The sequence below is a fragment of the Paroedura picta genome, chromosome 17, assembly GCF_049243985.1.
Source record: "Paroedura picta isolate Pp20150507F chromosome 17, Ppicta_v3.0, whole genome shotgun sequence".
In the NCBI taxonomy this organism is placed as follows: domain Eukaryota; kingdom Metazoa; phylum Chordata; class Lepidosauria; order Squamata; family Gekkonidae; genus Paroedura; species Paroedura picta.
The window spans coordinates 11,997,413-12,022,797 of NC_135385.1; the positions used below are offsets into that span (position 1 = coordinate 11,997,413).

Consider the following 25,385-nt stretch of genomic DNA (forward strand, 5'->3'; position numbering starts at 1 on the left):
GGGATTTCTCCGGGAATCCCGCGGGCGGCCTCGGTGCGCAGGCAAAGCGAGGCGATCGCCGAGCCGAGCCTTTCCTGGATTGCTGGGTCTCTGATGGGTTTAGGGTAAGCGAGGAAAGCGGCGGGCGGCCGGCGAAGGGGAAAATCCTCTCTTGCAAATAGGTCTCCTCTTCTGATGCCTTCCTTTGACTGGGATTGGGAAGGGGAAGAGCCAAGGAGCGCCTTTTTGCACACACGTGGCTGGCCACCGTCCTTATCCCAGAGCCCAGTCATTTCCTGAGGCTTGCAAGGCTGGCAGGGCGTTTTCCCCCCTTGCGCTCCTCCAGTCCCCGTTATGAAGACACAGAGTTGGAGCAGAGGACTCCCTGATTTTATTTTTAATCATTTGATTATTTGATTTCTATACCGCCCTTCCAAGAGCCTCTTGTGGCGCAGAGTGGTAAGGCAGCAGACATGCAGTCTGAAGCTCTGCCCATGAAGCTGGGAGTTCGATCCCAGCAGCGGGCTCAAGGTGGACTCAGCCTTCCCTCCTTCCGAGGTCGGCAAAATGAGGACCCAGCTTGCTGCTGGGGGGTAAACGGTAATGACTGGGGAAGGCACTGGCAAACCACCCCGTATTGAGTCTGCCATGAAAACGCTAGAGGGCGTCACCCCAAGGGTCAGACATGACCCGGTGCTTGCACAGGGGATACCTTTACCGCCCTTCCATATGGCTCAGGGCGGTTTACATTAAGGTGACCAGATTGCCCCACTTTTGGAGGGTCATCTGGGGGCACCTGGCAAATTGTGCTTATGTTGCAATTAAAAATATATGTATTACAATACTATTTTTGCATTCTATGCATTCTGTGAAAATTTTTGTGGCTCCATATAGACCAAATTTTGAATCAAGAACCCCCTCGGTCAATGGTGTCCCGCTTTAGCAATGTTAAAATCTGGTCACCTTAGTTTACATACAACATCATAGGGGGATACATGGAACGAGTCAACATACAACATAGTCAATATACAACAACAACAACCCAACAGAGGTTCTAAACAACAACTTCAGTGATCCCAACAATAACAACACAACAAGCTAAACTCCCTAGAGAGGTCAGGCTGCTTCAGGCCATGGAGGGGATGTCAGAGGTGGTGTGGGGGGGTTCCAGTGGTTGGTCTCAGGTAAATGCCTGGTGGATCCGCTTGTCCGGGGTGAGGATCGCGCTGGATCCTGTGCGCCTTCACCCACCTGTGGCAACAGGATGCCAGCCTGGGGGGCTTGAAGAGGAGGGGGCTGTGGCTCAGGCAGAGCATGTGCTTCCCAGCCACCTTGAAAGAGGCTACGATCAGAGTTGGAAGAAGGTATTTTGAACCACTGACAATGGACTGTGGAGCCATGCCCCCCCACACACAAATATTCCTTGAAGGAGGCAAATAAACAGTTTCTTACCCTTTAAATCAAGAGTAAACCTGGTTTCAGAAGTCCAAGAGCGCCTTCAGAGATGACGCATCTGAAGAAAGGGAGTTTTGCCTCACGAAAGTTCTTCCCCCTCCACAAATCGTGTTAGAAGGAGAAGAGTTGGTTTTTATACCCTGTTTTTCCCTACCAGAAAGAGTCTCAAAGCAGCTTTCAGTCACCTTCCCTCCTCCCCACAAAAGTCACCCCGTGAAGTAGGTGAGGCTGAGAGAGCTCTGACAGAACTGCTCTGAGGACAGCTCTAAGAGGACTGTGATGAGCCCAAGGTCGTCCAGTTAGCTGCATGCATAGGAGCAGGGAATCAAACCCAGCTTGCCATATTACAAGCCACGGCTCTTAACTGCTACACCAAACAGTGCACCAAGATGCTCCGGGACTCTTAGCTCTTGGTTACTGCTACAGACAGACTAGCACAGCAACCCGTCTTGATCTATCTCCTGTTGCAGCAGGCAGCAGGACGACCCAGAGTTGATTAAACAACTACCTTTGGCAGCCTGCAAGAGGTTTTAAGGCCTCTACGCAACCCCCTGGTTCAAGACCCGAAATGCTTCAAGCTTAACTCTACATCTTGTGTATATCTGCTTGAAAGTAAGTCCCACTTTAGCAAAGGGAGCATGTGCCCTCTTTTCTGTAGGATGCAGAGAGGATTAATTTTAGCTGGTTCAGGACCTTTACTTCATGCTTGTGGCAGCCCTGATAGTGCACACCAGCCTGATCTCATTGGAGCTCTGAAACTAAATTGGGCTGGGACTTGGGTGGGAAACCCCCTCTGCTGATCTCTTGCCTCAAAAACACCACAAGGTGGAACTTCACACCACCCCGAGATGAGGGGGAGGCCTAGAAGCCTCAAAATAAATAAATGAATGAATAAATTAAATGGGTTGCAAAACAACATCACCTTTTACCATTTTGCCTCATGTTCTACAAAGCAGCTTACCTCTTTCTCCTCTTATCCATTGGATCCTCACAACAATCCTGTGAGGTAGGCTAGGTTGAGAGAGAGCACCTGGCTCAAAGTTATCCCACCACTGTAGATGGCAGAGTGGGGATTCTGTCCTCTCTGTAAATATCACACAAAACCTTTTTGCAGAAGATTGGGTGATTTTTGCACACATTAAATTCCCCTCTTTTATGACTTCCCCCTTCTCTCTCCAGGTACAATCTCTCTTAAACTGTGCTTCAAAAGAAAATGGCGGCAGCAACCCGAGCAACTCAAAGGAAAAGGCCCCGCGAAGATGACAACACTGTAGAAGGCTCCTGGGAGCCCAAAAAGAAAAGAAAGCTTGCCGAAGAGGACGCTGGACAACGCTGGAACAAAGTTACGGTATTTGCCAAAGATCTCCGTCTTTGTTTTTCTGCAGTCTAGAAGAGTTCTGTGGGAATGCTGTTGGTCATGCGGAACTGTCTGAGGCAGGGAACTGTGTACCTCAGCCATGTCTGCTCTCACTAGCAGTGATTCTCTGGCGTCCCGGAAACAATGGGATGAAATTGATTCAAAAGAAATTCTGTAAAAACCTCCGGAAGAAGTTCCTGACAGTCAGAGCAGTTCCTCAGTGGAACAGGCTTCCTCAGGAGGTGGTGGGTTCTCCATCTTTGGGGATTTTTAAACAGAGGCTGGAGAGCCATCTGACGGAGAGGCTGATTCTGTGAAGGTTCAAGGGGGTGGCAGGTGACAGTGGATGAGCAAGAGGGATGTGAGTGTCCTGCATAGTACAGGGGGTTGGACTAGATGACCCAGGAGGTCCCTTCCAACTCTATGATTCTATGATGATTCTGAAATTCTGTTCTGTCTGTCAACCAGTTCTCAATCCACCTAACAGTAATAGGATCCGTACTGCATCTTACCAACTTGTCAATAATAATATGTGGAACTTTATCAAAAGCCTTACTGAAATCAAGGTATATGATGTCCACATCATTCCCCTGATCTAGCAAGTTAGTTTCTCAAGAAAAAAGTATAAGGTTAGTCTGAAATTACTTGTTCCCAAGAAAGCCATGCTGAATATTAGTAACTGCAGCCATCCGCTCTAGCTGCTCAAGTACCAACTGTTTGATGATTTGTTCTAAAATTTCACCAGCTATAGACGTCAATTTGACGGGTCGATAGTTACCTGCATTCTCCTTTTTCCCCTTTTTGAAGATGGGGACAACATTTGCCCACCTCCAATCATCTGGCATCTCACCTGTTCTCCAAGAATTATCAAAAATAATGGACAGAGGCTCTGAATTTACACCTGCAAGTTCTTTTAGGATCCTTGGATGCAATCCATCTGGTCCAGATTTAGTTTTATTTAAACAAACTAGGTGTTTATGGACTAGCCCTACAGTGATCCTAGGCCACAACTCCCCTCTCTCATTACATGAAATTATTTTGCTATGTTGAGCACAATTCCCCTTGCAAGAGAAGACTGAGGAGAACTGGGAATTGAGCAGTTCAGCCCTCTCTTCATCACTTGTTACAATGTCACTCTCTGGTCCCCACAATGGTCCTACCATGTCCCTATTCCTTTTCTTACTTCGAGTATAACTAAAGAAAGAGCCTCTTGTGGCGCAGAGTGGTAAGGCAGCAGACATGCTGTCTGAGAGCTCTGCCCATGAGGCTGGGAGTTCGATCCCAGGGGCTGGCTCAAGGTTGACTCAGCCTTCCCTCCTTCCTAGGTCGGTGAAATGAGTCCCCAGCTTGCTGGGGGGTAAACGGTAATGACTGGGGAAGACACTGGCAAACCACCCCGTATTGAGTCTGCCATGAGAACGCTGGAGGGCGTCACCCCAAGGGTCAGACATGACCTGGTGCTTGCACAGGGGATACCTTTACCTTTACCTTATAACTAAAGGACCCATTTTGGTTGTTTTTAGCATTTCTTGCTAGCCTAGGCTCATACTGGGCTTTAGCTTTTCTAACAACGTGGCTACAAGCACTGGATATTTGTTTACATTCCTCCTTGGTTATAATGCCCCCCTTCCCTTTCCTAAATGAGTCTTTTTTATTACTCAATTCTTTTAAAAGCTGTTTATGGAGCCCCCCTGGTTTCTTTAGGTCCCTCCCAGTTTTCCTTCTCAAGGGAATTGTCCGTGATTATGCCTTCAGTATTCCCCTTTTGAGAAACTTGTTGAACGCTTACCTGAAAGCAGGATTCAAGCACGTAGCCATGTTGGTCTAAAGCAGCAGAACAAATTTAGAGCCCAGTGGTACCTTTCAGACCAAAAAAGGTTTATTCAAGCTATGAGCTTTCATGTGCACGCACACTTCCTGGGACACAGTGTTTCACTTACCTGAAAGAGAAGACTCGCAGCCAGCTATAGACCCTCTGGGATTCTAAAGGTAAAAGTAAAGGTATCCCCTGGGCAAGCACCGGGTCGTGTCTGACCCTTGGGGTGACGCCCTCTAGCGTTTTCATGGCAGACTCAATAGGGGGTGGTTTGCCTGTGCCTTCCCCAGTCATGACCGTTTACCCCCCAGCAAGCTGGGTACTCATTTTACGACCCCGAAAGGAGGGAAGGCTGAGTCGACCTTGAGACGGCTGCTGGGATCGAACTCCCAGCCTCATGGGCAGAGCTTCAGACTGCAAGTCTGCTGCCTTACCACCCTGCGCCACAAAGAGGCTCCTCTGGGATTCTAGTGGCTAGCAAAAATAGACCAGACGGAAGTCAGCATCTCCCTCCCTTGGAAGATGCTGAGGAACACCTGTGCAGGCAGGAGAGTGGGGTAGCTGGCTAATGCCTTGGCAGAAGGCTTTCAACAGGAGCTAGATCCTAGGAAAGCTTCTTCCCTTCCCGTTGCGGCCCTGGCTTTCATCCCACCCTATTGTGATGGGCTCTTCTGCCATCTCAAACCAGCATATTGTTTCTTAGCACAGCCAACCTGAGGTTGCCAGCAAGCCTATGGGCCAAGCAGCATCCCTCCCTATTGACTGTTTTGGTGGTACACTTCCTCTGAATAGGGAGGCTCTACCTAGCCACAAGCAGGAAGGTCTGGCTTTAGCCCACAGATCATAGAGTCATAGAGCTGGAAGGGACCTCCAGAGTCATGTAGTCCAGCCCCCTGCAGGATGCAGGAACGTAGAGGGCAAACTGGAATGCAAAAGGGCACTTCAGGCTCTCCTTCTTTCAACTGGCAGGCTTTCGACTGGCTCTGTCCTTCCTGGACTGGAAGACAAGGCTGAAGAACTCGACGCCAGTGGGCAGGGGTGTCTTCCCCCCTTAAGAAGCTGAGCAGCCAGGAGATGGATCCTGCCCAAGAGCCAGAAAACATGTTTCCCTTGTTCATTTCGGGATTCTTGAAAGAGAGGCCTGTCTGTGTTTGCCCCCCTTTGTGGGTCGTTGGGTCCAGCTTGGGGGCTCTGCAAGCAGAGCGCCTGGAGGCACATTTTGGCACGGGCTCTGTTTCTGCTGGGCCCTTTCCAAGGAAGGCCCGTTTTGCATAGCGAGACGCCTGCCTGTCCGTCCCGCTCCCAGCCCCGCTTCTGCCGTGCCCTTTTGTGCCAGACGAGCCGCCTGCTTCTGGGTCTCATTACAGCAAGGGGTGGCTGGGAGCCCAAAGCTCCGCGTCTGTGTAAACAATTCGCAGCCTGTTCCCTCATTCCTCAGGGGAAGAGACCTCGCCTGTCAAGTGAAGCCTTCGGAGAGGATTGTGAAATCGACTACCGCCAGCTGCACAGATTCCTGAAATGGGCTGCGGCGGGGAAAGGGCAAAGTGCCGCTCGGCCCAGGTAGGACCTCCCGGGATGTCCTGCAGAGCATCCTGTCCTTGGCGAAGAATCAAAGCCGATTCAAGGCCTCTACATGGCTCTAAGGTTCCCTGGCGGGCTGCCAGTTCTGGCACGGACTTGCTCCCCTTATGGAATTTCCTCCTACTGGAGCTGCATTCTGACAATGCAAACTGGCCGCAAGGCCTTGGCGAGGTTTATGCTCCTCTGGCGGGAGCATTGCTCCCCTCGCCTCCTCCCCACGCAGACTAGAGGCTTCCCAGTCTTCTCCCGCCCTTGCCCAGAGCTGTAACCCCCCCCCTCTCCCCTTCCACACACACACACACGAGCAGGGCAATTCTGCCCCTCCACTCTCCAACCCTGCCAGGGGCCTGTTGTTTTCTTTGGGTTGCAGGTGGTGCCGTATCCATCACCCAAGGCGTCTGACCGGTACCGTGGTGGTGGTTCTCCACGGATTGAGTCAGCTCCACTTCTACAGGTTTTACGCACAGTTCAAGCATCTCCGCAAAACCTTCAGGCATGTAAGTCTGTGCCCCCCCCCTCCCCCCGTCCCACGTACCGAGTTTTCAAAGTCGGATGAACCCTGGAGTTTCCCCCTGATTTAATCACGTTTAGCATTTATATAGCGCTTTTGGGATTCAAAGGCAAACTGGAGCGTGTCCAGAGGAGGGCAGCAAAGATGGTGAGGGGTTTGGAGACCAAGACATAGGAGGAAAGGTTGCTGCAGGCAGAGTCCAAGATGAGCTCTGGAAGAATCATAGAATCATAGAGTTGGATGGCCACGCAGGCCATTTAGTCCAACCCCCTGCTCAACGCAGGATCAGCCCAAAGCATCCTAAAGCATCCAAGAAAAGTGTGTCTCCAACCTTTGCTTGAAGACTGCCAGTGAGGGGGAGCTCACCACCTCCTTAGGCAGCCTATTCCACTGCTGAACTACTCTGACTGTGAACATTTTTTTCCTGATATCTAGCCTATATCGTTGTACTTGAAGTTTAAACCCATTACTGCGTGTCCTCTCCTCTGCAGCCAACAGAAACAGCCTCCTGCCCTCCTCCAAGTGACCACCTTTCAAATACTTAAAGAGGGCTATCATGTCCCCTCTCAACCTCCTTTTCTCCAGGCTGAACCTTCCCAAGTCCCTCAACCTATCTTCATAGGGCTTGGTCCCTTGGCCCCAGATCATCTTCGTTGCTCTCCTCTGAACCCTTTCAATTTTATCTTAATTTTACCCCAGGGACCACCTCACTATCTGTACCCTCAAAGAGCTCTACGCTCCGCCACTTCCAACCGGCTGGTGATCCCTGGCCCCAAAGAAGCATGTCGGACCTCCACCAGGGCCCCAGCTTTCTCAGTCCTGGCCCCCACCTGGTGGAACGAGCTCCCTGCAGAGATCAGGGCCCTGATGGAACTTGAACAGTGCTGCAGGGGCTGCAAAAGGGAGCTCTTCCGCCAGGAATTTGGTTGAGGTCGACTGAATCAACAGCATCAACAGCATAGGATGCTTAAGGCTGATCCTGCGTTGAGCAGGGGGTTGGACTAGATGGCCTCTATGGCCCTCGGGAAACCCCTGCCCATGTACAGAATCCCAAACTGATCTACCTGTGGAATTATTGTTAGCAAGTTAACGTTGCTAACATTAGCATTATATGGAAACGTTACAGGAAATAATATAGAAATTATCATCAGTTATTGTTCTTACCCAATGTTATGAATTATGCCGTCCTATTCCTATGGTCTATGCCAGTAGTCAAACTGCGGCCCTCCAGATGTCCATGGACTACAATTCCCATGAGCCCCTGCCAGCACTGTCTTTTTTTTTTTACACAGCGCTTCTCTTTGCCTCCAATCTCGGGTTTTGCAGATACGGAAATCAGTGACTTCCCACCACTCAGTAAAGAAGGTAATTTTATCCGCTTGGCCCTGGGGATTTCCCATCCCTGGATCTTGATTCTCTCAAATTCCTGATTAGCCCAAACTGGAGATTCTCACGGAGTTCTGAGCGGCCTACGGAGTCTTCCGTATTATTCTCAAACTCTTTGAAGTGGGAGCTACCTGGAGATTTGCTGCAGTTTTCGGCAGAGGTAGCTCCCTGCTACTTTCTCCCTCCCCAACTCGTGGGAATCTGGCCTCAGTTAACACAAAAATTAAAAATTTACTTTCCATATTCCTAAATACATCACTGTGCCTGTATCTCACAACCATCCTGCCCCATGCGCAGAGTCAAAGCCAAGTTTGCCACTGAGTGTCTTATCACTGCCCTCTTCCTGCCCCCACCCCAGAATCGACCTCATTGGGGAAACTCCCAATAAGCTCCCGAGGAAGCCCAGATTTCCCCCAAGGGCTTTGAAAACAGCTTTGCCGCTTTCTCCCAGCGTCCCCGACTTGTTCTTTCAGAACTGAAGAAAGATCCGGTCGTTCAGAAATACGGAGAAGAGAAGCGGGGGCTGTCCAGCTACATCCTCACCCCGGAAGAGATGCGCCAGCACAACTTCCCTCTAGAAGGTAAGCCGTCTTTTGGGATGTGCAGAGCTTGGAAGACTGTAAAGCAGGGGTAGTCAAGCTGCGGCCCTCCAGATGCCCATGGACTACAATTCCCATGAGCCCCTGCCAGCGAATGCTGGCAGGGGCTCATGGGAATTGTAGTCCATGGGCATCTGGAGGGCCGCAGTTTGACTACCCCTGCAGTAAAAGATTTTGTTCATGACTAGGGACAAAGCCCGTTACATTCAGGAGTACAAGGGGTGCTAGATTGGGGTGGGGTGGACTGAAAGACCTCTGTGGATGGCCTTCCCCCTCCCTCCAGGACCTGGAAAGGCTGCAGGCAGCTGTTAGGGAACTCACCAGCAGGGGGAGCTCTCACATAGCAGGGATCTGCAGCCTCCGAGCCTCGGAGGGAAGTGGAAGGAGGAGGGGGTGGTCAGGGGTAGGAGACAGAAGGCGATTGGCCGGCCGCTGGACAGACAGGCCAGCCGGTTGGAGGAGGAGGCACACAGGGGCGGGACAGCCGCCCTGAGTGGGTGTTAAGCACTGACTGGCACTTCAGCCATGAGACCAGCTCCTCCTCCGAGCCCTTGCCAGGAATATTAAACGGAACAGATGTTCTCCCAAGGAGTCTGGTAAAGCTACAAATCCCACTGGCTTGAAAGTGCTCAGTGGCAGAGTACATGCAGGGCCATGTATGAATGCCTGCTACACGCTGCATCATCGGTAGCTGAGAAATAACGGCTCGGGGTCTGCAGGATGGGATTTGAGCCAAGAACCGTGTTGGTCAGTATTGGCTTTTCATACTGCCACGGAATACAGGCGGCTTCAGCTGCAGCAGCCCCAGAATCCTCCTGGCCTGTGAAGTCCGGTGTTGCTGGAGGGCCAATCTCTGCCCAGGATTTTCCAGCCCTCAGTCCCTCCTGCCCACATTGAGCCTGATGCTCTGTTGCTTCATGATCCCGCCGGGATTTGGGGCCCTGGGTGTCCCCATATCTGTACCCGGTATGCCAGCCTCTGTGCCACCCGCCGGCTCGCATGAGGGTTTGCTTTGAGACAAACCTCTGCTTCTTCCTGCAGAGTCCAGCGATTGCCGAAATTTCGTCTCCAGCTGTTGCGACGTCCGGCCTTCAGACGGCAGCCCCCTTTTCGGACTGGACTGTGAAATGGTAATAACGCTTTGCTTCCTTTCCTGACAAACTGGAGCTGGCCTGTGCAAAATCTTCCATGGGAGACGTTAGAATCTGGCGAGAATACGGCATTTTGGAAGTTCTCAGTGCAGGGAGCCTTGAGGGCTGGAGCCTTAAGCCTCCATTGAAGCAAATCTCTCAGCATCCTGCTTTCAGAAGTTACAAGGGGGGCCTGTAACACTCACAGTGGAGAATCCCATCCCCTCCTCCTGGTTCTTTAAGTATTTGAAAGGTTGTCACTTGGAGGAGGGCAGGAGGCAGGATCACCAGCCGGTTGGAAGTGGTGGAGCGTAAAACTCTTTGAGGGTATAGATAGTGAGGTGGTCCCTCAGGTAAAATTAAGATAAAATTGAAAGGGCACAGAGGAGAGCGATGAAGATGATCTGGGGCCAAGGGACCAAGCCCTGTGAAGATAGGTTGAGGGACTTGGGAATGTTCAGCGTGGAGAAAAGGAGGCTGAGAGGAGACATGATAGCCCTCTTTAAGTATTTGAAAGGTTGTCACTTGGAGGAGGGCAGGAGGTTGTTTCCGTTGGCTGCAGAGGAGAGGACACGCAGTAATGGGTTTAAACTTCAAGTACAACGATATAGGCTAGATATCAGGAAAAAAAAATTCACAGTCAGAGTAGTTCAGCAGTGGAATAGGCTGCCTAAGGGGGTGGTGAGCTCCCCCTCACTGGCAGTCTTCAAGCAAAGGCTGGATACACACTTTTCTTGGGTGCTTTAGGATGCTTAGGGCTGATCCTGCGTTGAGCAGGGGGTTGGACTAGATGGCCTCTATGGCCCCTTCCAACTCTGGGATTCTGTGATTCTTCCAGAGCTCCTCTTGGACTCTGCCTGCAGCAGTCTGGGAGCTGCCCTGCCCCACTGCTGATTGCCCCCAAAGTGCAGTTTAGTTTCCCTGTGGCCCTGATTTAAGTATATAGATAAAGAACCAGCAAGGGCCAGATCTTCCCTCTGTGTGTCAGGCAAAGGGGGAGGCCTGTTGGCCCATTCAAACAAGAACCATTCCAAATGCCGTCGTTTTCTTTTCCCAGTGCCTCACCGACAAAGGATCTGAGCTCACGCGCATCTCCGTGGTGGACGCCAGCGGCCAGTGCGTTATGGATGAGCTTGTAAAGCCCTCGACGCCAATAAGGAATTACCTTACAAGGTACCCTGTTTACAGACTTAGTCCAGGGGTCGGACACTGTGCTTTGAGAACTGACATGCAAGGCCAGATTTTTTTTTCGGGGTGGAGAGGACTGAGCAACAGAATGCTCTCATAAATCTTCTGGGCCAGGGTCCTTCAACCTATAAATCAGGCCCTCTCCAAGCACAATGAAACCGTGGGTTTTTTAGGATTTTAAATGCGTCATAAGTCTCCACAGATGTAATTTTTCTGAAAGTCTGAGCATGCATATTTTAAGCCCGTTCAGTAAGACAAGGAGCAGAGAAAGTGGTCCCCTACCAAGATTATTTATTTACTGAATAATCCCTTCTCCCCAATGGGATCCTAATGTGGGATTATACCCAGCAAGGAGAGGGGGGGGGGCAGGATAGAAACATGGAGTCAAAATAGGGGTTGGTCCAAATGGACTACAAATTCTTCAAAAGCACAGCTCTTTTATTGAATCCCAACGCCGGCCTAAATACTGAACAACAATGGGGAAAACACGGACTTATATACATTTCAGTGGGCCCGCCAAGAGCCCTGATTGGCCCGTAACGTGGCCCTGTGATTGGTCCGTAGTGCCCGGAATTCGGAGTCAATGATTGGTCCTCCTACAAGCCTTCGTTTGCATGGTGGTTCACATTAACACCGTTCTGTCCACATGTGGAGCAAGATGGCCGCCGACGGCCCAAAGCCATTTCTGACAGGAGGAGACAAGTGGGCAGTTGTGTTTCAGCACTTGTCCCTTCCGTAGCCTCATGGCTTTGGGCATCATGGAGGTCACCATGAGGGTGGGCAGTGGCCCCTGCGGTTCCTTCCCTATCTGACTAGACTTTGGTTGCTGCCGGACAAGAAGCTGTTCGGCTTTCAAAACAAGAGTGACCATGGACTGGGGCTGGTTACCCGTCCATTCCCTCAAGCTGCCCAACTCCCTCTGGATCGTGTTTTGAAGGTATTCTGGCATCACGGAAGATCTGCTCCTTTCGGTCACCACCAAACTTCCCGATGTCCAGGCCCGGCTGCAGGCTCTGCTTCCTCCGGATGCGGTTCTGGTGGGCCATTCTCTGAATTTTGACCTCCATGCTTTACAAGTGAGTATCCGAGTAGAGATTCCTCCCTTCTCCCCTTTTCCAAAGCTGACCTCATTACTGTAAGGGGTGGCAACAGAAGGAAGAGACCTATAAAAATCATCTAAAATACTATTCAGCAGTCCCTCATTTAAGATACTGCAGCTTGAAAATCTAAAATTATTCAACGTTTCTATGTAAATTGATCTGTACGGTGTTCATTATCCCCCTCATTTAATCACTAAATCCTTAATGGGGAAATATTACAATTCAAGTCCCATTCTGACCTCTGTAACGGTCCAGATCCCAGAAGAACGCTTCAGAGGGTTTTGTAGAATTTATGGCCACAGCTGGGGCGGGGAATCCTACCAATCGCTGAAGGACCTTTTAAAAAAGAATCGGAGATGGAAAAGGAAAAGGAAACTGCTCTTCGATGTTATTTTCACAACCTGCATTTTCCAAGGGAGCAGATGATAGAAGGTCAAACTTTACAGCTTCAAGATCACATCCGTACAATACAGCAGGGGTAGTCAACCTGTGGTCCTCCAGATGTTCATGGACTACAATTCCCATGAGCCCCTGCCAGCAACGCTGGCAGGGGCTCATGGGAATTGTAGTCCATGAACATCTGGAGGACCACAGGTTGACTACCCCTGCACTACAGGACTCTTCTGAATCGCATATCTGATGCCTGCTCTCTTCTTTCAGATGATACATCCCAATGTGATCGATACGTCTCTCCTTTTCGCCCGGAAGGGAGGCAAAAGGTTCAGGCTGAAATTCTTAGCCGCAGCTGTTTTAAGGTAAGGCAGCCTTCTCCTTCACTCATGGCTGCAAGTCAAAAAAGGTGAAGGTCCCCATAAGGGACCTCCGTCATACCCTCTTAGACCAACCTCGCGGGGGGGGGGGGGGTTGTGTGAAATGAAATGGGAGGATGGAGAACCCTGAGATCCTTGGATAAAATTGTGTCAGAAAGGACCATTATGCTTTGAGTACAGGGGCACTTCCTTTTGACCACTATGAAAGTTTAGTCAGTCCCTCTGGCTAAGCCAGGGGTCCCCAACAGGTGCCCACGGGCACACTACGGCGTTTGCGAACACCTTTTCTGGCACCCTCCAGGTGATTTTAAAAAGTGGGCGGGGACAGTCAGGGGTTTTGCATAACAAGGTTTCCGATTGCCTGTTGGAGATTTAATTGACTTGAATAGTTTGGGGTCCCTGGACCGAGGGATTCCCAGCTGTGCAGAGAGCTTAGGTGCTCAATGGCCTGAGCAGTCATGAGGACTAGAATTTTCTCAGGAAGCGGTGGGGCTCCATAACAGTGTATGAAATAGAGGTGAGCACTTTGGCGCGGTTCCTAGTATGGTTCCTCCATATCACCCTGCTCACCATTGTGCTCCTTGCTTGATTTCCATCCAAGGAAAGAAATTCAGCGCACAGATCAAGAGGGTCACGATCCGACCGAAGACGCCACGTGTGCCCTCGAGCTGGCCCAGTTCTTCATGAACCAGGGGCCAAGGAAGGTATGCGACCTGTATCATTTGCATCCCTTTTTGAGGGGGGGGGGAAATCTCTATTAAAACTCTGCCTGGAGGAGAATATTTATGGCAGCGTGACCCAGCAAGCAAAACTTCCCTTATCGGTGGTGTCCGTTCATGGCAGCCTTTTAAAACTTTTTTTACCATTGAGAAACCCTTGAGACATTCTTCCGGCTTCGAGAAACCCCAGAAGTGGCGCAAATCATGCAGAATATTGATGGGAAGCAGAGCTGTGGACACGCCCACTTGGGGCCCCTCCCCTTCCCACCCCCTCCAGGCCCATCATTGGCCATCATTGGAGGGGAGGGGCCTTGACGCTGCAGCAGAATACCCACTTGGCATGCAGAAAATGCCAAGGTTCTGTCCCCGGCATCTCCAGGAAAAATCTTTTTTGAAACGTAAGATACAACTTGGTATCGTGGTTAAGAGCAGCAGCTTCTAATCTGGTGAGCTGGGTTTGATTCCCCGCTCCTCCTCCACGTGCAGCCAGCTGGGTGACCTTGGGCTAGTCCCAGCCCTGGTAATGCTGTTCTGACTGAGCAGGAATATCAGGGCTCTCTCAGCCTCACCCTCCTCACAGGGTGTCTGTTGTGGGGAGAGGAAAGGGAAGGCGAATGGAAGCCGCTTTGAGCCTCCTTCGGGTAGAGAAAAGCGGCATATAAGGACCAGCTCTTCTTCTCCTTCAGTAATCTCAGGGCTCTCTCAGCCTCACCCTCCTCACAGGGTGTCTGTTGTGGGGAGAGGAAAGGGAAGGCGAATGGAAGCCGCTTTGAGCCTCCTTCGGGTAGAGAAAAGCGGCATATAAGGACCAGCTCTTCTTCTCCTTCAGTAATCTCAGGGCTCTCTCAGCCTCTCCTCCCTCACAGGGTGTCTGTTGTGGGGAGAGGAAAGGGAAGGCGAATGGAAGCCGCTTTGAGCCTCCTTCGGGTAGAGAAAAGCGGCATATAAGGACCAGCTCTTCTTATAAAACAAATAAGGGCTGAGAGGGGAGTTACAGTTCGACATGAACTGGTGGGTGAGGAGGCCGCTGCTGTCCCTTGACTCTAATCCGAGCTAGCATGGTTGCCCAGAAGCACTCCCTAAAACGCCTTTGCTCATAATAAAATAAACAGCTTCCCTGATTCTGTCCCATAGAGCCTTGATTCACGCCTTGACTCCATGCCTTCCTTCATTCCACTAACTCCAGAACAGGGATCTTGGCTGCCGACCCCTCTGCCCTGATTCCCAGGCTTCCCTGCTGATGCAGGACTTTGGGAAATCTCAGGGATATGCTGGATGTTGCCAGCCAAACTCCCCAGACCAGAAATCCTTAGTCTGCACTCTGGGTAAACGTCGGAGGGACCATTTTGTAACCTGGGTCGATTTCTTCCGAGGTAGCGGAGCTGAACCTGGAATCCCGGTGGCTGGAGCAGAGCCGAGCAGGGGGCTCACCGAAGGCAGAGCCGAAGAACGGGGCCCAGAAGCAGGCGAGGACCCCCGTCCGATGGTGAAGAGGCTGCCCTTCCTTCTCTGGTCTCTCCTGCGTGTCCCGGCAGCTGTAGAATCAGGGGCTCCTCGAAAATCAATCCGAGTGCAGAGCCAGATGTGGAAAAGCCCTTTCAAGTGGCAGATCCCGTCTTTAAAAAGACCATCCGGACTAATTTCCCCCCTGCAGTACAGTTCATCGGGGCGAAAAAGAATTGAGGAGGGGGGAAGATTCAGGGGGAGGAGCCGGGTGGGCCTGAAGCGGCAGCACCCTGTTTGAGCCCATGGGGGCACCCTGAAGACCAACAATTTTGGTGCTGTGAGTTGCGAAGCCTCGTGTTCGAATCCTCACCCCTTTGGGGGACGTACTCCATGGCCTTGGTTCTGTGCCGGCTGTTGCCCCTCTACAAGCTCAGCTTGGTCAAACCAGCTGGTGTAGGACTTGGACTGTCCAAACTAGGGGGACCAAACTGTGGCTCTCCAGATGTCCACGGACTACAATAACCATGAGCCCCTGCCGCTGGCAGGGGCTCATGGTTATTGTAGTCCGTAGACATCTGGAGAGCCACAGTTTGGCCATCCCTGGTCTAAACCAAAGCTGTTAGCTCTGCAATTGAGGCGCACCGCTTGCTTTGAACGTGGCACCTCAACGGACTTGGCTTTCCTCTTTCGTCCCCAGCCTTCTAGACGTCTTGCGGTCTCTCAGCGGAAAGAGGCTGCTTCCGGGAGGACGGAGCGAGGATGCCCCAGACAACGGCCCACCCAAGCCGGTGAGTGAGAAGCTGCCTTCTTCCCAGGCTTGTGCGGAGGAATGGAAGAAGGACTCCCTGAGGAGGAGGAGGAGGGAGGAAGGAAGGAATCTCCCACACCTGAGCAGCCATCTTGCCCTGAGGAGGAGAAAGGCGGTCCACTGTCCAGACCCCACAGAGGCATTGACAGGAAGTCATCATGCGCCGGTGTCACATGACAGGAAGTGGGGAAGCCAGAGTCAGGAGCTCGCCAGGGCAGGGGGAAACACAAGCCCAGCAGTAAGAGTTGCACCATAGTCGGGGACAAGCCCACGACGGACCTGGTGGTCCAGAGAGCCAGTCTGGCGTGGTGATTAAGAGCAGCAGGTTCTAATCTGGAGAGCCAGCTTGGCTTCCCCACTCCTCCCCCTCCACATGCAGCCAGTGGGGTGACCTTGGGGCAGTCACAGTTCTCTCAGAGCTCTCTCGGCGCCACCAACCTTGGGCTCATCACAGTCCTGTTAGCGCTGTTCTTGCAGAGCAGTCTTGTCATCCCCACCAACCTCTCAGGGTGTCTGTTGAGGGGAGAGGAGGGGAACGAGATTGTAAGCCACTTGGAGACTCCTTTGCATAGGGAAAAGTGGAGTACAAAACCCAGCTCTTCTCTTCTCGCTGAACAAGTGTGACTCGCAGTGCTGCTACACGGGAGGAGAGGCCGGAAGTGTTGGGCCCTTGCTTTCTGCACATTAGCGATGGCCAAGGGTCCTTCCGAAAGCACGGTCTTCGTAGGGGGTTCTACTGCCGGGTGAGAGACCCCTGCCTTGGTCTGCCTGCTGTTGGGTCTCTTCCAGGTCACTGGACTTTTCATGCCACTAACCCACCGTCCTTGATTCCCCAGCAAGGCTCGGAAGAGATCCCCGGATCGCCTTTCAGAGTCCTTCAGCTTCCTTCGGACCCACGGACCCTGACCCCGCACCTCACTGCCGACCTCAGAGCAAAAGTAACTGCGCTTTGCCTTCTCGGTTTCTTCTTGAGGCGAGAGGAATCTGACGGTTCCTTTCGGTCTCCGTGAAGCCTCAGCATTAACCCTTCTTCCCACAGCTGCGGAGTACGCTGTCCGGCATGCGGACGGTTTTCGCCGGGCCGTTCAGGAAGGGCTTCTGCCAGAGGGCTTTGAGGAGGACCTTTGAGGCCTACGGACACATTCGGTCCATGAGAGTCGTCACAGAAACCCGGAAGGTCAGTGGATGGAGAGGCTTTTGTCCCCCCTTTAAAAATCACTGGGCTGCAACTCGACCGGGAATTGTTAAAATGGGGGCTGTCTTATATGCCGCTTTTCTCTACCCGAAGGAGTCTCAAAGTCCTCTCCCCACAACAGACACAACAGTGAGGGAGGGGAGGCTGAGAGAGCCCTGAGATTACTGAAGAAGGTGAAGAGTTGGTTCTTATATGCCGCTTTTCTCTCCCCGAAGGAGTCTCAAAGCAGCTTACAGTCGCCTTCCCTTTCCTCTCCCCACAACAGACACCCTGTGGGGAGGGTGAGGCTGAGAGAGCCCTGAGATTACTGAAGAAGAAGAAGAAGAAGAGTTGGTTCTTATATGCCACTTTTCTCTACCCGAAGGAGTCTCAAGGGGGCTTCCAGTCGCCTTCCCTTTCCTCTCCCCACAACAGACACCCTGTGGGGAGGGTGAGGCTGAGAGAGCCCTGAGATTACTGAAGAAGAAGAAGAAGAAGAGTTGGTTCTTATATGCCACTTTTCTCTACCCGAAGGAGTCTCAAGGGGGCTTCCTATCGCCTTCCCTTTCCTCTCCCCACAACAGACACCCTGTGGGGAGGGTGAGGCTGAGAGAGCCCTGAGATTACTGAAGAAGAAGAAGAAGAAGAGCTGGTTCTTATATGCCACTTTTCTCTACCCGAAGGAGTCTCAAGGGGGCTTCCTATCGCCTTCCCTTTCCTCTCCCCACAACAGACACCTTGTCAAGTAGGTTGGGCTGGAGGAGCTCTGAGAGAAACTGGTCTTTGAGAACAGCTCTATCAGGGCTGTGACCAGCCCAAGGTCACCCAGTTGGCTGCATACAGGGGAGTGGGTAATCAAACTCTGCTCTTAACCACTACACCACGCTGTCCTTGTACCTTGCTTGCCTTCCCTCTGTAAGCAACAAGGAGTCACAAAAGGATGTAGTCTTGACAGAGAAATGTGGGGAGGGCCCTCTAGCTTCCCACCGGCATTTAGCGCGTGCACCGGAGTCCCCAACCTTGGACAGGCGGCAGGCACCTCTGCAATTCTGACACCCTGTGGTGGGTCCAGACACAAAATGGCTGCCTGAGGGAGTGGAGCAAGCCGGGAAGACCCTGGTGCGGTGGTTGGCAGCCGCTGCCAAAGAAGCGTTCATCAAAATCTGCACGGCCAATTACCAGCTCTGCCCACTTTGGTGGGCCCCGCTGAGGGTTTGGCAGCCGCCACGGTGCACCCGGGTGTCACGCTGAGGACTCCTAATGGATACAGCCTCCGAGAGGTAGTGCTCACCTCCGCCATGAGTGTCCCAGCTAGCTAGTCTTGAGCCAAGAGAACCAGGCTTGGAGGTCACAGGGAACACCCCAGCACTCAAGCCCTCCGAGGTCTCTCGGAGCAAGTCTGGGGTTGTGGTTGAGAGCGGCAGCAAGCCAGGTTGGATTCCCTGCTCCTCCACATGCAGCCAGCAGGGTGACCTTGGGCTTGTCACAGCCCTGATAGTGCTGCTTTCACAGGGCTGTTCTCTCCAGACTCTCTCAGCCTCACCCACCTCACAAGGGTGTCTGTTGTGGGGAGAGGAAGGGAAGGGGATCGTAAGCTGCTTTGAGACTCCTTCGGGTAGAGAAAAGCGGCATAGAAGAACCAACTCTTCTTCTTCTTCTGAAATGCCCTTGGCAGCTGAGATTCAGGCGGAAGAGAGTCGTTATGCTGGGCCAGTATGAAAACTGAGAGGCTGGCTGACAGGAGACAGGGCAAGAAAGCAGGGCAGTTGTGGAGCCCCTGACCACTTTTCTCTGCCCCACTGATCTTTCCCACAAGGCTGTGCATCATTGCTGTTCCAAACAGCCAACTGGATTGCTGAGCATCCCAGGGCCGCCCTGATCGGGGGGGGGGGGGGTGCATTTGGAAAATAAAGAAAAAAGCACTCCAAAGGGGGATTGAGCCTACTGAAGGCTCGGAAAAGGAAACTAAGAGAGAGGCAGGAGAGAAACGGGCTTCCCCCACCCTCATCCCAAGGGCTCAGCGGAAAACTTCTCCAGCACTTCCAGAGAGCCTTGAGCCAACCGCGATGGGCTTCAGCGTAGCCTACCTCGTGGGTGTGTCGCGTGAAAACAGCTGTTGCGTGCCGTGTGTCGCAGTCTTCTCCTTTCTCCCCAAGCCCCACATCTGTATCCAGTACGAAGTCCTGGAGGCAGCTCAACTAGCCATAGAGAATCTGAACGGGGCGGAAGTTGCCGGATCCTGTATTAAGGTACGTTTGGAGAGTGGGAATCAGAAGCAGCCAGAGAGGGACATCTAGCGTGCAGCAGAGGCAGATTCAGCAGAATCTTCTTCGGTGCTCAGGAAGGAAAAGCCACGTCCTGTCACCTGGTCCCTGAGATCAGGGCCAGATTTTCCTATAGGCTAACTAGGCTTCAGCCTAGGGCCTCAAGATCAAGAGGGGCCTATATTCTACCTTTTTTATAAAGGTTAGTACCAATCACAACATGTTTCATTTAACCTATTGATATATATCACAGCAATGATCTATTTTATTCTCTCTCATGTGATTTACAAACTTAAACATGGGAGGTGAAAGGGCCACATAAGTGGAATAGCCTAGGGCCTCTTTTTGTGTAAATCCGGCCCTGTCTGAGATCCATTTAAGTGGGAGATGTCGGGGATTGAACCAGGAACCTGGAACAGGCCAAGCAGCTGTTCACAGCTGCAGCATCTTCACGGTGCCCACCCCTAACCACTGAACTGTCCGCTTGCCCTTCAGCTGAACTCCGTCTGACAAGGCTCTGTACTGCACCAGCGTTTGGAAGCTGCTCGGCATGTTTATAAGCACTCCTTGTGCTACCGGGCAATTGTGTGTCATTCTGCTATCTTCTCCCCAACCAGGTGCAAAGACCCCTCACCGAATTGACCCTCGATTGTGAGACCCTCCTGAGGCAGCTGGAAGCGGATGTAGAGAACGAAGGCGTGCTCTACGTGGCAGGATTGGAGGAGGCCTCCTGGGAGGCGGAGGGGCAAGCACAGTGGGGCTTCCTGGAAGATCTGAAGTCTGTGTTCCAGCCCAGGGACCCCCGCAGCGGGAAGCGGCGAAATTACTGCTTTCTCCGTAAGTACAGGACGCGCGGCATGCGGGAAACTCAAGCCCGGAAGCCATCGTTGCATTGCCCAAGCGATCCCCAAAATTTCCTCCGAAGGTTATTCTTTCCCTCCGATGTGCTCTGCGGCCTTCAAGGGAATGCTGGAGCCGAGGCACATCACAACCTAGGGCGCACAGGGCTGATCTATAAAGAGTTAAATCCTCACCTGAAGACGGGGATCAAGCCACCTTCCCAAAACCGCTCTGAAATTGCAACCAGCGAGAGATGAACATGAGAATCGTAGAGCTGGAAGGGTTCTCCGGGGTCATCTAGTCCAACCCCCTGCGCAATGCAGGAATTCACAACTGCCCGCCCGCCCACAGTGGCCCCAATCCCAGGCCCTGGTGGTTATTTGTCCGTTTGTCACTTACAAGCTACGGCAATAGCAACGCCGGTGACCTGTAAATCCTCCAAAACACGGGTGGAATTCTGGGTCGGAACAGCCGAGCAACACCGACCAAGAGCAGCCCGGTTTTGAAGCTGTTTATTTTATTCGGAGTGAGAGCGTCTTGGGTTGTGGTCATGGCCAGCCGTGCTTGTTTGGGTCAGGGCCAAGGTAAGGCAGCGGCTTCCTCATCCAACAGGTCTCCTTTCGTGTAGAACGAGAACGCCCCTTCCAGCCCTGGCTGGTTTCACAAACAGGGTCCCGTGTTTCAGAACATCTAGACCAGCGGTAGTCAACCTGCGTTGCTGGCAGGGGCTCATGGGAATTGTAGTCCATAGACATCTGGAGGACCACAGGTTGACTACCCCTGGTCTAGACTTTAAAAGCTGCGCAGGTGGAAGAAAGGAAAGAATCTTACAGGAAGCACTTGACGGCAGGGATGTGCAATTCGGCGGGATCCCCGAAGCTCAGATTCCTTCCTTGACGGCGATCTTACGTTTCTGTTTCAGGATTTCCAACCGGGGAAAGTGCCAGCACGGCCCTTAAAACCCTCCAGGGGCGGCAGAGGGCCAAAGGTGGAAAACTGCACGGCAGAGGCGCTCTGACACCTCCGCATCTCCACCGGTGGCTCTGCCACGAGGCTCAAAACGCCGACTGCCCTGCCCATCCTCAGCTGCTGCCTGAGGCCAGCCACCGACCGGAGAAAGTGCCGGTTGCTCTGGTGAGTGGCCTGCTCTGTTTTCCCGCTCCGAGAGGCGAATTGGGCCTCGTTCCGTGCGGGAGAAGGGCTGCCGTGCAGGAGGTCCTGGGTTCGGTCTTTGACGTCTCTGTCGTAACGGTCTTAAGGTCAGTGGCGGAGATCCTGGAGACCCATCAGCCAGAGTGAACAGCACCAAACCTGGTGGATCATAAGATCTGGCTTATGATTTCAAATTTAAGACGTGGGAGGCTGAAGGGGGACAGGATGGCTTTGAAAGGTTGTCACTTAGGAGCGCAGGGAAAGGTTCCTGTTGGCAGCAAAGGATAGGACCCACAGAATCACGGAGCTGGAAGGGACCTCCTGGGTCATCTAGTCCAACCCCCTGTACAGTGCAGGACACTCACTTATATGTCACCTGTTTACCTGTTCCCATGGTGCCTTCTCTACCTTGACATATTAGTTTGCTTTCATTGCCCAGTATTTTTCTACAGACCAGAGTGGGGGAGGCTGGCCTCATTATCCCAGAGTGTTTTCTATTGCTCTGACCTTTTAGACGCATACTTTGTAGGGCCTAGGTTTCGGCGTGTACTTTGCTTGGCTGGGAAACTTTCGTGCCTGGCGTTTTGTTCCATGTGCCTAATTTCAAACTGGGGTGGGGAGAGGTCTCAGGGAAAACATAGAGTTATGCTTGTAAGTTTGTCCTTTAGTTTTAGCAAGGAAGCACCTTTCTCTCCATTTGCTGTTTTCTCCAATAAAGAGATTTCCTTCAACAGCAAGCCTGTTTCATGAGAGTTCGACAAAGGCCTGACAAAGCGCTGTGAAGCAGGGGTAGTCAACCTGTGGTCCTCCAGATGTTCATGGACTACAATTCCCATGAGCCCCTGCCAGCGAATGCTGGCAGGGGCTCGTGGGAATTGTAGTCCATGAACATCTGGAGGACCACAGGTTGACTATCCCTGCTGTGAAGGACTGAGCCTGGGATTCCGTGCGTGCCTCCCTGGTGGCTCTATACTTGAATCATGGACCCCTGGGTCTTCTCGCAAGAAAAGAGCTCTGTATTTCTCTAGAGTTAGGTCTTTGGGGCAGATCATACCTTCCCAAAGTACATTTATCACAGATGCCGCAATGGAGGCTATCATGCATCTGTTGCCTGGCAGGCCTTCTGAATGACTGATTCTTTAACACATTTTCCCGAGACAGGAGCAAGACGTAAAGAGCATAATGAAGGCGTGTGACAACCGGATTAAAAAACTTTACAGAGGCTTGCCAAGCCGGACGCTCTGCATCGTCCTATTACTGGGAACAGACAGGTAAAGAACAGCGCAAGGATGGGCAAACTCTCCATGTGACTATGGACTACAATTCCCATGAGCCCCGGCCAGCATCCTCTTCTCCCAATGCCATGGGCATGTGGAGAGCCACAGTTGGGCCATCAGTCTTGAATTTGTCCTCAGTGGACTCTTCAGAGGGGCTGTAGAATCAGAATCACCCAGACCTGGAAGAGACCACCAAGGGCCAACCACTCCAGCCCTCCACCTTCTGGGGGACTTAAAAACCACCCACTTCTGACAGGGGCTCCTCCAATCCCCTTCCTCAAAGCTGCCAACAAAGGGGAGTCCCCCCACCCTCTGGGGCAGCAGATTGCTGACTTCTCCCCCCCCCCCCATTCCTAACACGGGACACACCACCAGACCCCCACAGAGGAACGAGGGGGGAAGCAGGAGAAGATCCTACAGGCCTTTCTCCAAAAACCCACTTTGTCTCTGGCCTCAGGGCCGAAACTCTGACTGCTGGGTGTTTGGGGGGTGGGGATTGAGGTCACTTCCGCGGCCGATAAGCCCGAGGCTGCAGACAGAATTTTGATTCATCCCTGTGTTTTCCTGTTTTCCGTTCGAGCGTTGAAAGCCAGCCAACATCCTCCTTCGCGTTGTGCCTGCCACTGATGGTGGCGCAACCCGGGGGGGTGGGGAGTTGCCAGCACATCTGTGCTTGAGCTTGGCGGGGGGGGGGCTCTGTGGGGTTTTCGTGATGGGGCAGACGCTGGATTTCCCTGGCTTCTTGCACCAGCCAAGAGTTGAGTGTGGAAAGCAAGAAAAGGGGCCCTTCCGATTTCATGCGCCGTGCACAGCAAGCCTCTGGCAGCGACAGTGACCTCTCCTAGCTTCATCCGAGAATGGCCAAACTGTGGTTCTTTGGGTGTCTGTGGACTACAGTTCCCATGAGCCCCTGCCAGCACATGGGGATTGTAGTCCATGGACACATGGAGACCCACAATTTGGCCACCCCTGCCATATGAGGAGGGAGGGAAGAGTCATTAGACATCAGCATCCCAGGATAGGCCTAGCAGCAGCCACCACGACAGCTGCCTGGAGCCTCCATGTAGAGAGGCAGTCTACCAGTTGCAGGAAGCAGGAGAAGAGGGTTCCCTTCCTGGCCTGCTTGCAGCAACAACAGACTGCCCTCCCTGCTGGAAACAGGATGCCATGGTCATAGAATCATAGAGTTGGGAGGGGCCATAGAGGCCATCTAGTCCAACCCCCTGCTCAACGCAGGATCATAGAATCATAGAGTTGGAAGGGGCCATACAGGCCATCTAGTCCACCCCCCTGCTCAACGCAGGATCATAGAATCATAGAGTTGGAAGGGGCCATAGAGGCCATCTAGTCCAACCCCCTGCTCAACGCAGGATCATAGAATCATAGAGTTGGAAGGGGCCGTACAGGCCATCTAGTCCAACCCCCTGCTCAACGCAGGATCATAGAATCATAGAATCCTAGAGTTGGAAGGGGCCACACAGGCCATCTAGTCCAACCCCCTGCTCAACGCAGGATCATAGAATCATAGAGTTGGAAGGGGCCACACAGGCCATCTAGGCCAACCCCCTGCTCAACGCAGGATCATAGAATCTCAGAATCCTAGAGGTTGAAGGGGCCACACAGGCCATCTAGTCCACCCCCCTGCTGAACGCCCTAAGCATCCTAAAGCAAGGTCGGGCAAGGCTTCCCTTATATTCCGGAAACGAGGACCAAATTAGATTCCCTCTGGCAGAACTTCTCTCCCCAGTAGCAGAATTGTGCAGATTAAGGACGTACTTGTATAAATTGGCATTAATTCACCCGTAGTCCAATTCTTCTTTCCTGCTTGGGGCAGGTTTGTCACAGTGGTGGTGGTGGTGGTGGGGGGGGGGGTTTAACCTGGGCTTCAATCTTTGCAGGAGACTAACCTGCACTCCTGTCCCCCTCTCTGGCAGCACCTCCGTCTCTCTCCCGGGCTTCTGCCTCCTGGCAATCAAAGACGACGACGACGACCCCGCCTCCCATTAGCCCGCCTGGAGGGGTTCTACCCCGGTCCCCCAAACCGATTTGACAAGATGCATCTGGACACCGGGACCGTTTCCCCCTCCCTGCTAACGTTTGAGAAGATTTCAGGACGAGCCAGGCCAGCTGCTCTGTCACCCAGCAATTCTGCCATTTAAGCAGCTCCCCTGGATGCAAACCAAAACGCTGTCGAGGAAAAGAAGCCGATGGTCGTCGTTGGGGTGTGTGTGTGTGTGTCTGTGCGCGCGCATGTTTGCGATGCATGGAACGGTTTGACCTGGAACGAGACAGGGAGTCCGCAGTGGGTTTTCCAAAGCCCCCCGTGTCGTGTTCGGCCTATAAGCCCGTCCACAAAAGGGGCATTGTGGGTAACGCAGGCGCCCTGTGGCTCTCAGCCTACTCAGGCCTCCTAATTAACTCCTTTCCGACGGCCTCCCCGGTCTTCACCGCCCGCGGTCCGGAGGAAAAAGCAAGCGAGGAAAAAGGCCCCCGCAGCAACATTTACCCAGAGAAGAAAAACGGAATCTCTGATTCATGGATTTCTGGTCCGCGTCCAGCGTCTTTGTCAAAGGGACGGCTGCGGGGCAAAGAGGAGAGGAAGGGAGAGACTGGGACTGCGGGAGGAACGTCTGAAGAGCGGGGACACGGTCAGGAAACCCACCCCACTGCAATCTCCACAATCCTTGCGCCTGGCAGGGTGGGGAGCAGCACATAATTACTTTTTCAGGGGGCCGGAGGGGAGGGGAGTGGGGGGGGAGAACCTCCCTTCAAGCTGGATGTGATTTCAGAAATAAAAAATGCTCAACTTTTACCCTGTTGGGAAAGAGGAACC

The 25,385-nt window shown here is 52.6% G+C and overlaps 1 protein-coding gene across 2 annotated transcripts; it reads left to right on the top strand.

Moving 5' to 3' along the window:
• The first annotated feature begins 8 nt into the window (after positions 1-8).
• Positions 9-25,294, top strand: REXO5 (RNA exonuclease 5). 2 transcript variants are annotated; one of them, XM_077316637.1, is made up of 20 exons: positions 9-104; positions 2,614-2,782; positions 6,046-6,167; positions 6,559-6,685; positions 7,992-8,064; positions 8,559-8,666; positions 9,726-9,814; positions 10,872-10,987; positions 11,940-12,078; positions 12,763-12,857; positions 13,474-13,576; positions 14,965-15,077; positions 15,735-15,825; positions 16,682-16,783; positions 16,885-17,022; positions 19,176-19,268; positions 19,901-20,120; positions 21,046-21,257; positions 22,437-22,546; positions 24,487-25,294. In XM_077316637.1, the coding sequence occupies exons 2-20, from the start codon at positions 2,648-2,650 to the stop codon at positions 24,557-24,559; spliced, it is 2,259 nt and encodes a 752-aa protein (XP_077172752.1). In that variant the 5' UTR covers positions 9-104; positions 2,614-2,647; the 3' UTR covers positions 24,560-25,294. The 2 variants fall into 2 exon arrangements, with proteins under 2 accessions (XP_077172752.1, XP_077172753.1); XM_077316638.1 differs by lacking the exon at positions 9-104 and adding an exon at positions 1,918-2,046.
• The last annotated feature ends 91 nt before the right edge of the window (positions 25,295-25,385 follow it).